At 36.9% G+C, this 13,784-nt stretch overlaps 1 protein-coding gene across 4 annotated transcripts in view; it reads left to right on the plus strand.

Moving 5' to 3' along the window:
- Positions 1-13,784, plus strand: part of LOC131137224 (voltage-dependent calcium channel subunit alpha-2/delta-3-like) — a 98,757-nt gene that overhangs the window by 15,454 nt on the left and 69,519 nt on the right. For 3 of the 4 annotated variants that reach the window (XM_058084914.1, XM_058084910.1, XM_058084911.1), the window contains exons 3-4: positions 2,229-2,345; positions 13,633-13,692. In XM_058084914.1, coding sequence (XP_057940897.1) covers positions 2,229-2,345; positions 13,633-13,692 — 177 coding nt within the window. Of the gene's footprint in view, positions 1-1,583; positions 1,638-2,228; positions 2,346-13,632; positions 13,693-13,784 lie in introns of all 4 variants that reach the window. The other variant, XM_058084912.1, reaches the window with a different exon arrangement.

The raw sequence follows: 13,784 nt of genomic DNA on the forward strand, positions 1-13,784 counted from the left end.
TGGCAACAATCTGGCAACAACATCCTATGATCTGAACCTCCAACCGGGCTAGGAAAAACTCAAAAACCTATTTGGGGAAAAAAGAAACCTTGAGACCGTAGAGAGTAAATTTCAATAACATAATAGTCCAGTTCATAGGGCCTTTAATTCATTTTAGGTAGCTCTGCCTCGCACAGGAATATTACATCATTATTGCAACTGTATTAATGCTATAGCGCATATCATTTCTTTCTGTTAGCATGTTAGCATTTTTTTGTTAGCAAACAAAGAGTTACAAAGACGTACAAGCATTCATTCAGTCAGAAATACCAGTCAGCATCATCGATGACTGCATCCTTTTCCATTGATGTTTGCACTGACTCATCGAGACGCCTTTCAGAAAAACGTTTTTTTTTTTTTTTTCAAGTGTCCCCTGCAGCCACAACAAAAAAATCCTTTGTACCATTCACTTAAAATAATTGAGTTTTGTTACAGTCTATAGTGGAACCTACAATGTTGAACACAGGTTGTGATGTTCTAAAACAAGTCAGGTTCTACGATAGTCATCACACTTTTTTAAAATATTTTTGTCGTCTTATACTCCTTAATGACTTGCAGAAATAATTCCACTTCTCCTAACTCTAGATGAGCCTTGGAAAAGCAAAGCAGGCATCCTCATTTGTCCTGAAGTAGTCAGTAGTGGTGGCTCTGAAAAAGTCGGCCATGATTGGTGGTTGTGTTTTCCATCAGTTGCTGTGTAATGGTTTTATTTCATTTGAACATGCATCCAAAAGGAGTAGGAAGAAGCAAAGCTTATTAAATCCTACCCCTCCATCTAGTACTTTTACAATCAGTAACTGTTACCTTTGTTCACTTCCTGCTTTCCATAATACAGTTTAAGGTTTTTTTTTTTAAATAATGTACCTTGTACCGAAGTACGAGGTGATATGACCATACAATGACATAATAATTTTTTTAATTTTTAATTTTTAATTTTTAATTTTTAATTTTTAATTTTTAATTTTTAATTTTTAATTTTTAATTTTTAATTTTTAATTTTTAATTTTTTGTCACATACCGAAGTACGAGGTGATATGACCATACAATGACATAATAATTTTTTTATTTTTTCAATTTTCAATTTTCAATTTATTTTTTGTCACATACCAAAGTATGAGGTGATATGACCATACAATGACATAATAATTTTTTAATTTTCAATTTTCAATTTATTTTTTGTCACATACCAAAGTATGAGGTGATATGACCATACAATGACATAATAATTTTTAATTTTTTAATTTTCAATGTTCAATTACAGACACAATAATACCAGGTGGACTGTTATATGTAATATATAGTCTGCCCCCCCCCCCCGGAAATTTTGTTATATCAATGCAGCCCGCGAGTCAAAAAGTTTGCCCACCCCTGAGTTAGTATGTTCTCTGTGAACTATGTACTCTGTGAAATCAGTGCACCCAGGAAGGAAGAAGTCCTGGTAATTATAATATTTCACTAAAAGACCCCCCCCCCCCCCCCCCCCCCCCCACGCACACACACTGTGTCCCTCTCCTCATCCTGCTCCTCTGTCTGTTGCATTGCAGGAGAAACTAAAGCATGTGCGTAGATGAAGCGAGGGCACACAGTATGATATGAAGGTAATCTTCTTTTTAATCCCCCCCCCCCCGCCCCCCCACCCAAACATCTCTGGTAGCAGCTACACCGTATGTCAGAAAATGACATATACTCCCTCGCTTAGCTCATCTTTACATTTTTTACTTTCTTGGGTATTGGGGCCAGATCTGTCACAGTGTGTGGACTTACAGGCCTGAGTGGAAGCTACTGTGTGTAGCACGTACATACGTACGTATGTATGGACGATAGTTGGAATTAACAAAATGTAATTTTGCTGTTTCCAGTTAAGGCACTGGTTATGGCAAGCATGTGTAAATGGGCTTTGGGTAGGATAATGGGATTCTGTGTAATGAAGTAAAACGGGAGCAGAGTGCGGTTGGTAGAATGTGAAGTTGGTTGATAATTCTCTGGCTGAGCTGATTGTTTTGCGTGTATTTTGTGTTGTACATGTTGGTTGAATTTGTGATTTTTTTTTTTTTTTAAGCTCATAAATGCCACCGTTTTTTAAGCGTTTAATACATTTTAATTGTGTTAACACCATGTGATCACTTGCCAGATAGGAATAAAATACCAATGAAAATGGTAATTGTAAAATGATACAATTTATCTTGCAGAAATACAAGGAATATGAGAAGGCTGTGCGGGTAGAAGAGATTGATGGACTACATCTGGTGAAGAGACTGGCGGAGAACATGGAGGAGATGTTTCACAGAAAAGCCCAGGCAATGAAGGTACTTACAAATACCAAATAATCTTGATGATGTAAGTATATACATCAATGACATTCAGATATTTAAAAAAAAATGTAATCCTACACGGTACTGTAAATGAACTGGACTGAACGACTCAATGCCGTGGCTATATTTGGCTGCTCTGTCTTTTAGCGTATCGTGTATCAAGTGCGGAATCGGACACATTATTTGTCTGCCCTTTGTATGATACGTGAGATACGTCGACGACAAAGTGTATCGGGTATAAAGTGACAGACTGAGAAAGGTTGTTGATCTCATTTTATTGATCGCTTCCGACCGAACATCGGTATCTCAATGGCTGCTTCATGGTGAAATGGAACAAAAACAAGAGAATCGTACTCACCAAAACAAACAAATAACAAGCACCAATTCGACCAAGAAGCCACCCAAAACAAGAAAACAAAAAAAATGCAAAGTCAGTGACTGATGCACGATCGTGCCCACTGTTGCACAGATGTGCTAGAATGCTTCCACGTCATCATCGGGCGCTGTAAAATGTATGTTGCTGTAAAATTTTCTTATCATTGGAAGAATCCATACCAGTTTAGGGGAAACTGAAAAATAAAATAAAATACCCTACAGACAGATTTTAACAACCAAATTTATATTAGTTGCTGTTAATTATAGGTCACTTTCTCTGGTTCCTCAAAGCTCTGTCTTGACAAAAATCAGAATTTGTTATCTCATCAGTTTAGCCATTGCCGTAAGTAGCATCAGTCAGGGGGAGATTCAGACTCGAAATAACTGGAACTAATAATAAAGAGCTAAGAAATCATAAAGAAAAAAGAAAAAAATGTCCGTCAGATTTCTTACAGTGATGTCATTGGTGATCAACTCCAGGCTCCCGGCGTACCAGTTCAGATGATAAACGATTGGTAAAACATGCCAGGTTTGATGGTTTGATTCCTGTGTGGCCAGTAGGGAAAGTTGCTAACTTAGAAATATTAATCGAAGGAATTAATTAATCTTATTCATAATCTAACTACAACAAAAAGATCCGACATCTTGTTGTGTATTCGTAAAATATTAAATGATTGATGACCCATATTGGTAGTAATAGAGGGCCCCAAAATCACATTTTGCTTGGGTCCCCTGGGAGCCCCCGAGCTGGAAGCACCATTTAAGACGATGATACAGGAAATTTGACTTTGGAAGAGCTAACTTTGAAAAATTAGAAATAGAAAAATGCCTCCATGAACTGAATCATTCCGCTCTATCCGCCATTTTTATTTTCTCACCTTTCGCTAAATTATTCGCCATAAACACACAATCCAAGTCCATGAATCCTACTCTTCTTCCTTTCGGTTTCTTCCCAATTTCCCTCTGCTTATAATAGCAAAACTCTCATCTGTCAGACCCCCCCCCCCCCATACACACTCTCGGTCGGCTGTCCTCAAAAATCCCTCTCTCTCTCTTTTTGTCTGGCTCCTCTCCGTCTCGGCACAACCTCTCCCCGTCGCTCTGTTGTTTCCATTTTTTTTCTGGTAAGCATTCGCAGCACTCCAGGGATTCAATTTCAGTGCAGGCGCTCAGCCCTGTCCGTCTCTGAGGTTTTATCTACCGGTCTCGGTGTCAAATCCCCCCCCTCGTGATAACTCGCTGCCACCTGCCGAAAGACATTAGGAGGATATGCATGTAAATAATAGTTTAGGTTGCTTTTATTATAGCTTTTATTATAGTCAAAGTTTTAATCAGAAAAAAGAGGTGATACAAAAATTTAACCGTCAATGGTTTTATTCATAGACCTGCTTGCTGATATGCTTTTTGCTCTTCGGTGTATCTCGTTTGAACAAAATGGGATTTCTGGGTAATTCGAGCCAGCAACCAATCGTTTTTAAATTGTGTTAGTTTTTTTCTTAATTTTGCCCATCTTTCAAAATCCTTATGTGAAACATGAACACATATTTATTTCCCTTATCTATGCATTATAAACACAAGACAAGTTAATATCAGCAAGCTAACAATGCACATCACTGGGCCCTCTACAATAAAACCTGCAAGAACTCTGTGCATTATAACACGAGAAAACAAGTTAATATCAGCTAGCTTACAAATACTGTCATTGGCATACACCTATTTCGATTTCGAAGTCCTCTAAAAATAAACCTCTAACAACGTTTGATATACCTAAATAAAAAAGTGCAGTTCCCCTTTAAGTTAAAGTAGAATAACATGAAACGCGCAACTTCAAATGCAATTTCTCTTCCCGTGAAATTTAATTTCCAATTATTGATATGTGGTGGGATTTCACATTACAAGTTTTTAATCATCACCTGTAGGGTGGGATTTGAATAAAGTTATATTTTCTGCAAATGGAATTTTATTAATCTACTTTGGCTCTTCCACATACCAGTTTTAATATAAAGTGAACAATATTAGTTATTAGGGATGAGCTAGATACTCGTTTATAACGGGTAATGCATTTTCGCCGGATACAGGTATGAAATGAGTATTTTTTGTCATTACCCGTATCCAAAAAAACTGAATGACTGACACGAAAGTTCATGTTTACTCACTTTGTTTATTCTGCTATAGAACCAACACGCCCAGGTTAGTTAACTCTCTTATCATCCAGATTGTTTGGTAGAGAAAGAAAATATAGTAATAATAATAATATAGAGATGGTGCAAGGACTAACAGAGAACGGGTGTCACACCAAGAACACGATCTTTGGTCATGTCTGATGTTTGCAACGCCAAATTCTCCTGTATGGCTTGAAGGACCTCCCCAAAAAATCTGGCTTAGGACCTGATCTAAGCCCTATAACAGGTTATGCATTTTTGCCGGATACGGGTATGAAATTAGTATTTTTTGTCATTACCCATATCCAAAAAAACTGAATGACTGACACGAGGGTTCAGGTTTACTCACTCTGTTTATTCTGCTATAGAACCAACACGCCCAGGTGTTGTGACAGATGCACAGAGTTAACTGTCTTATCATTCAGCCTGTTTGGTAGCGATAGAAAATATAGTAATAATAATAATATAGAGCTGGTGGAAGGACTAACAGAGAACGGGTGTCACACCAAGAACACAATCTTTGCATCGCCAAACCCATCTTGAAGGACCTCCGAAAAAAATCTGGCATCTGTCTTGATGACATGGACCGTAAAGGATCAATTGGTCACTAAGGATGCTAACTACCTAAAGTGTCATGGTTGTCATGGAGCTCGAACTAATCAATGTGTTATAAGAGTCAATTATTGCAAATATTGATCCAAAATCAGAGTAGTAGGAAATAAAGTACTAAATGCCAACCAGTCACATTCCGTATCACTGTGACTATGAGGGTTTGGAGGGAGAAAAGCTAGCAGTCATTGCATACGTTGGGCCTGATACCAGACCTAAGCCCTATAGCGGGTGATGCATTTTTGCCGGATACGGGTATTAAATGAGTATTTTTCATCATTACCCGTATCCAAAAAAACTGAATGACTGACACGAGGGTTCAGGTTTACTCACTCTGTTTATTCAGTTATAGAACCAACACGCCCAGGTGTTGTGACAGATGCACAGTTAACTCTCTTATCATCCAGATTGTTTGGTAGAAAGAGAAAATATAGTAATAATAATAATATAGAACTGGTGGAAGGACTAACAGAGAAACGGGTGTCACACCAAGAACACGATGGTATCATGGAGCTAATGGAACTAATCAATGTGTTATAAGAGTCAATTATTGCAAATATTGATCCAAAATCAGAGGAGTTCAGGTTCACTCGCTCTGTTTATTCTGCTATAGAACCAACACGCCCAAGTACTAAGTCAGTCAACCAGTTCCGTGTCACCGTGACTATGAGGGATTGGAAGGAGAAGAGCAAGCAGCCATTGCATACGTTGGGCCTGATACCAGACCTAAGCCCTTTGGACCACCTTCTCGTGCTCTCGCCACTCGGCTCCGAGCCAACCAGCCTCAATGTGCCAAGCGCAAGGAAACAAAGTGTCACCGAGCACTTTTCCATTTTGTCGAGCTTGCAACTGTCCTCTGGCTGCTTTGCCAATATTAATGGCCGTCCTCGGTGCCATTGACAAGTTGACCTGAATCAGTGCACATCTCATCTTATGCACGTTAAGGCAAGGGTCTCAAACACGCGGGACACTAGTTTGAGGCCTTCCCCTTGATATGAAAGTTTAATGTTAGTGCAAGTTTGATATGCTGTATGGTATCATGTACCCAGAAAAAATTATTACGTTTGATTAATGTTCATGTTAAAGGTTAAATAACTGTTAATAGTTATCCTCCCTATCCGTGTGGAAGTGGTAAGTTTTTGGCTATTTAAGTTTAAAGGAAATAACTTGGAGGCTACCGTTTAGGTCGCTAGCTCTCTAGTTTGCGAGTTAGCATGTGTCTCAAACACACGGCCCGCGGGCCAAATGTGGCCCGCAAGACACTAGTTTGAGGCCCCCACCTTGATATGAAAGTTCAATGTCAGTGCGGCCCGAGCAAGTTTGATATGGATGCTGTATGGTATCATGTACCCAGAAAAAATTATTACGTTTGATTAATGTTCATGTTAAAGGTTAAATAACTGTTAATAGTTATCCTCCTTATCCGTGTGGAAGTGGTAAGTTTTTGGCTATTTAAGTTGAAAGGAAATAACTTGAAGGCTACCGTTTAGGTGGCTAGCGCTCTAGTTTGCGAGTTAGCATGTGTCTCAAGACCCTGCAGTTGCGCAATATGTTGTAAATAAAATAAATATAAATGTGATTATAGTCGTGTTTTGTCATGTCTACAGGGCTCTAATAATGCTTTGTTCATTTTAATCTGAAAAAAAAAATTGTCTACCCACCAACTATATGTGGTTTCTTAACTTTTTATTATTTGCCGTTTTATTATTATGATTATATTTATTTATTTATTACTGATTGATTGATTTTCTTTATTTTTGATTTATTTATTTTTCATCTTATTTTGTGTGGAAAAATAAAAAGTAAGATATTTGAGAACAGTGGAATGTTTTATTAGAGATTTTCTTGTAGAAAATTGAAACCAAATCAAAGTTTATTCATTTTTCTGTTTTTAATAAATGCGTTTTTTTTTTTTTTTGGAAAACCTGATGCGGCCCAGTCTCGCCCAGACCCTAGCTCCAGTGGCCCCCAAGTAAATTGAGTTTGAGACCCCTGCATTAAGCCACAGACACCACCCTCTGCTTAGCTAGCTGCTATTTTTTATCCCTTCGCTGGAAAACCGTTCATGTCTTCAAGAACAATGAGCCAATCAAGTTGACAGCAGAAAACCGGGCGCCTCATTTAAATTTCAAAAGTGTAAACAAACTCCTTTATTCTAATCACAGGTTGTCATATAATGAATGACAGTCAAACGAGAACGAAATGTCAGCGAAATTGACTCGGCTGTGGGAATAGGGCGTACAGAAAAACGATGAAACGGGAAGAGAAAAAGTGTTTAATTGAAAGGGAAGTCATTGCATCAGATAATTATATGGTAATAAGCTCCAATGATCGTTTATGCTCAGGAGGGCGATGCTGTCTTTTAAGATGTTAATCTTTTATTCATGTAAATCATGGAAATTTGATTTATGTCTTGTTAATAATTTTAAAATGGGAGTAGAATGTGGATGTTTGCAGTTGGCTTGAATTGCAGTGGGGAATGTTTGAGGTAAATAGCCCACAGAAATACAAGATATAGAAATTAAAAAAGTCATAAAAATTGAATTTGTCATAATAAAAGAAAAATGTAAGACACCTTGACAACATCCTCTGAGAAACCCGGTTAGTAGTCATTGAGTACTTAAAAAGTAACTGATATTTTGCAAATAAAATCACAGGATAATTCCATGATATGAACTACTGAAAAATTCAGTGATTTATTTTAGTGTGGAAACTCATTTAAAATAAATATAAAGCGGAAAAATACTTAATCTAGAGAATAAATTTGTGTAATATTTATCTGATATTTTTCATTTTTTTAAAATTCATGACATCTTTGATCTGACATCAGATGTCATGAATGCAATTAATGCAAAAATCGATATGCCGGTTCAGACAAGTTGCATTGCATCCGGTGTATGTTTCGGCGAAGGGCGGGGCCTACAGCTTGTGAACACTGTGACATCACAAAAAGCCAATGTTGGAAAAAAACTGTGAAACTGAGCATTCAGAGCCATTCCTAACTTTGTTCAGCGTTCATTCCAAATACGCAAATCTCATTATCTGAAACTTTGGCATCGTTTAAAACGAGAATACAACATTCTAAATAAAGTTATATGTCTGAAAAGTGCAAAAAAAAGCATAATAGGCCTTTTATGAATAACCTTTATGAATGTGATCTTGTGTTTACATTTCTCTTGCTGCTATTTTTAGAGCAGTCATGGAGGAAATAAGCACATACTGTAAAGCAACTATAAAAAATATATAGGAGTAAAATATAAATGAATAAATATTATGCTGAAATGACTGCTCTTGTGGTTTTCATCTTCTGTATTAATTGCAAAGATTGAGGAATAGGCAGGATATTCTGCCTTACAAATGATTACTTTATTTTAATACAGTAAATCATTTGTAAGGCAGAATGAAACATGAAGCTGATCTAGGTCATATTTATATTATAGCGTAACGTATAATTATTTATAACAGGCTTAGCAAATGGCTAAATCATAGATATGAATGGAAATACAGTGACTATATGAAAGATGTATTTTAATAAATGAGTACGACTGCATGGTGTTGTATGTGTTCCGTCAACAAGGGGGCTGGTGCATGTCTCCACTGTCCTCATCAACCATGTCACTAACCTTTTTTAAAGAAAATACTCTTTCTCGATGATCAACACGAAAGATCTCCACCATAAAATTACTGTAAACTGTAAAGAACACAAATATAATAGTTTTAAACTACTAAAAATAATCACGATCAAGATGGAAACCAGCAATATGTTGTTTTTTGCATGTATGATACGCAAAAGTATTGCATGTGTGTATGATGTTTTTTTTAGAGAACTCAGCTTGGTTGGCCCAAAACAGTCAAATTAGGAGCAATCAGGAATTTTAGAATCCAAGGCAACAGAAGCGACCGGCTTTAATCAGGTAGAGATGCCACACTCATCCGCTCCACCGAATCTAATCCATTGAAAGCATTCTGTTAGCGCAGTGTTCTCCCTTAGCCCCCATGTGTTGGATGGTGTGTGTGTGGCCCCTGTTTATCATCGTTCCAAGCTTGAACCTTGACTGGAAAACTTGAGAAGAAAAGTCATTTTCCTGCAACAATATAGGCAAAATGATCTGACACATTTGTAGGTTAAATAAAAGGCAAATAAAGTTTTTCAACTTATTTTAAATTTTCAATTTATTTTTTGTCACATACCGAAGTACAAGGTGATATGAGCATTTTTTAACGTAGTCCTAGCATAGAAGTGTTTCAAATGTACTTCTTCCCTGAGATCATATTTCTCCTCTCTTGTAGAGAAGTATTGGATGACATTTTTAGCTAATTGGTTATTTTTAGCCTTATGCATTATTTTAGCTGTTTGAAGATGAACTATATCAGCATGTTGAAGTATTTGTGATTTTAGAAATAAGGAGTTAGTATGTTCTCTGTAGGCGGCATTATGAATTATCCTTACTGGCCTTTGCAGTACATTTAGCCAGTGAAGATTGCTTTTGTAGTTATAATGCCATTCTGTTTCATTATGTTTTAACAATTAAATCAGTTCTGGCGGTGCGAGGTCGGCTGGTTGATTTCGGTTTCAATGCAGATCCAGTAGCTCTGAAGTTGGTAACACATAACAAGATGGTGTTTGGAGCTGGTACCGGGATCAGGTCTACCAAGATTGAAGTGCTGGTTGTGTTGCAGTTACAGATTGGTTTGTTTTGATAAACGTTTCCACAATAAAAGCGTGATGCTCACCAGTCTAATTCATGGACGCAAATAAAAAAGAAACGAACAACAATGGCATTATATGTACTTTACTTTATTTGCCTTTTATTTAACCTACAAATGTGTCCATTTTTCCCGCCCCTGTACAACATCATAAACAGTCACACATGCACTGGTTGACATTTGCAAAAGTGGCCGTAGGTGAGAGAAGCTATTGGAAAAAGCTAAATATCTCAGAATATGCCAAAGTGGGGGAAAACACAGCACTCAGGCAAGCATATATATCCTCACACCATCACCCACTCACATAAAAGCTGATGAGAATATGGACATCTATGGACATCGACTTCACCAGAGTGTGAAGCTAAGTGTTCAGACCTTCAAAAAAAAAAAAGTGACTTTCTTATTCTTTTCTCATCCTCCTCTCGCTCCACCATCCTTATCTTTGGTCCAAAAGCATTGTTTTTGCAATGCAGCTCCCCAGCAGATGCTGAACTTGCCCGAGGATTAGCGGTGCCTCTCTAAAGCCAATTGCAAGTGTGCGGTGTTGCAAGTATGCAAATGTTGTATGGTTTTAAAGTTTAAAAATAGACGAGAGTGAAGGAGTATTTGCACTCCAATATTGTCAGAGACAGAGAAAAGCATAATAAATTAAAACATTATAACTACAAAAGCAATCTTCACTCGCTAAATGTACTGCAAAAAAAAGGTCAGTAAGGATAATTCATAATGCCGCCTACAGAGAACATACTATTACAATGGTACCCATTATGGCATTGGATGCTCATATCACCTTGTACTTACTTCGGTACGTGACAAAAAATAAGAAATTTAAAAAAATTTTTAAAAATAAAAATTTTATTTTTTTACAAAAACTTTTGTAAAAAATTTTATAAATTAATAAATAAAATAAATGTGCTAAATACAAGGATGAAGAGTCTTGAACCAGTCATGATGTGCTATATATATCACTGTATTGACACTTACTATGGTACCCATTATGGCATTGGATGCTCATATCACCTCCTACTTCGATACGAGGTACATTATTAAAAAAAACAAAAAAAAAACAAAAAAAAACGTGTTTTTTTTTGGAAAGCAGGAAGTGAACAAATGTAACAGTTACTGATTGTAAAAGTACCAGATGGAGGGGTAGGATTTAATAAGCTTTGCTTCTTCCTACTCCTTTTGGGGTAAATGGAGTAATAAATTAAAAATTGAAAATTAAAAATTTCATATTATAAAAATAAAAATAAAAATACTACTTCTAAAAAGACTACTACTTCGATACGAGGTACATTATAAAAAAAAAACAAAAAAAACTTAAATTGTATTATGGAAAGCAGGAAGTGAACAAATGTAACAGTTACTGATTGTAAAGGTACCACATGGAGGGGTAGGATTTAATAAGCTTTGTGAAACTTGGTCGAGTGGTTAGCGCGCAGACCTCACAGCTAGGAGACCAGGGTTCAATTCCACCCTTGGCCATCTCTGTGTGGAGTTTGCTTTGCTTCTTCCTGCTCCTTTTGGACATGTGGAACTGTGAACTGATTATGGGATGCACTCAATTGTAATCTGATCCATACCAAAATAAAATAAAAAAAATAAAAAAAATTTAAAAAATAAAAAATAAAAAAACTTAAATTATATTAGGAAAGCAGGAAGTGAACAAATGTAACAGTTACTGATTGTAAAAGTACCAGATGGAGGGGTAGGATTTAATAAGCTTTGCTTCTTCCTACTCCTTTTGGACATGTGGAACTGGGAACTGATTATGGGATGCACCAGGAATGGGAAACCATTACCATTCCCATTATAGTGGCACCAGAATAAGCAATGACCAGGTGTGTTGCTGTGTTGTCCCAACAGTAAATTACAATGTTTGCTTCCCAAATCAGCCTCAACTCAAAAACGCACACATGGCTCAGCTGAGGCGAGGTAGGCAATCACTGGTGTTTTACCAATGAAGTCATTTGAATTTAGATGTGGAATCAAAGTACATTACCGAAACTTCACAGTCAAAGCCAGCTGTGAACTAGGCAGCCGGGGTACAGATTGTGTGGATGTGTGTGTGTGGATGTGTGTGTCTGAGTTATGCATCGCCGATAAAAAGGACCCATAAGGAGCAAAAACGTGCTAGCAGTGTGAATGTTGACATGGAGTGCGCCATGTCTATAACAGCACCAAGTGCTGACGGAGTCTGTTGTAATAGTGTCCACTGACCCCGAGGCAGCCATTACATCTACTGCCAAGCCATTTAGGAAAATACCCTCTTTTCACAAGATGGCCAAATGTCTGTCAGCTTTCTGTGGTCTCCGTGTGTTTTTCCCGGGGGCTTGCAAATACTGATTTGTTGGCGCTAATGTTTTGTGGATTTGTAAAGCAACTTTATGAAAACTCTGAATACAAGGATGAAGAGTCTTGAACCAGTCATGATGTGCTATATATATCACTATATTGACACTTACTATGGTACCCATTATGGCATTGGATGCTCATATCACCTCATACTTCGGTACGAGGTATATTATAAAAAAAAACAAACAAAACCTTAAACTGTATTATGGAAAGCAGGAAGTGAACAAATGTAACAGTTACTGATTGTAAAAGTACCATATGGAGGGGTAGGTTTTAATAAGCTTTGCTTCTTCCTACTCCTTTTGGAGTAAATGGAGTGATAAATTAAAAATTGAAAATTACATATTAAAAATTTTAAAAAATAATAAAAAAATTAAAATAAAAAATAAAAATAAAAATAAAAATAAAAATAAAAATAAAAATAAAAATAAAAATAAAAATAAAAATAAAAATAAAAATAAAAATAAAAATAAAAATAAAAATAAAAATAAAAATAAAAATAAAAATAAAAATAAAAATAAAAATAGTATTAGGAAAGCAGGAAGTGAACAAATGTAACAGTTACTGATTGTAAAAGTACCAGATGGAGGGGTAGGATTTAATAAGCTTTGCTAAACTTGGACGAGTGGTTAGCGCGCAGACCTCACAGCTAGGAAACCAGGGTTCAATTCCACCCTTGGCCATCTCTGTGCGGAGTTTGCATGTTCTCCTCGTGCATGCGAGGGTTTTCTCCGGGTACTCCGGTTTCCTCCCACATTCCAAAAACATGCTAGGTTAATTAGCGACTCCAAATTGTCCATAGGTATGAATGTGAGTGTGAATGGTTGTTTGTCTATATGTGCCCTGTGATTGGCTGGCCACCAGTCCAGGGTGTACCCCGCTTCTCGCCCGAAGACAGCTGGGATAGGCTCCAGCACCCCCGCGACCCTTGTGAGGAAAAAGCGGTAGAAAATGAATGAATGAATGCTTCTTCCTACTTATTTTGGACATTATCAAATAAAATTAAACCATTACCATTATTACCATTACCATAGTGTATCTCTTTAACACTTTTGTATCTTCTAATTCAACAGAGACTGGTGGAGGCGGCAGAGGAAGCCCACCTTCAGCACGATGAGGATCCAGATCTGCAGGTTAGTGTTTATAATTCATCACCTAAACACACCGTTTTGATATGCATGTTCATTTCCTTTAAGATTATGAAAATCAAAACGTAGCAGTTAGA

This window comes from Doryrhamphus excisus, chromosome 10 (genome assembly GCF_030265055.1).
Source record: "Doryrhamphus excisus isolate RoL2022-K1 chromosome 10, RoL_Dexc_1.0, whole genome shotgun sequence".
Lineage (NCBI taxonomy): Eukaryota > Metazoa > Chordata > Actinopteri > Syngnathiformes > Syngnathidae > Doryrhamphus > Doryrhamphus excisus.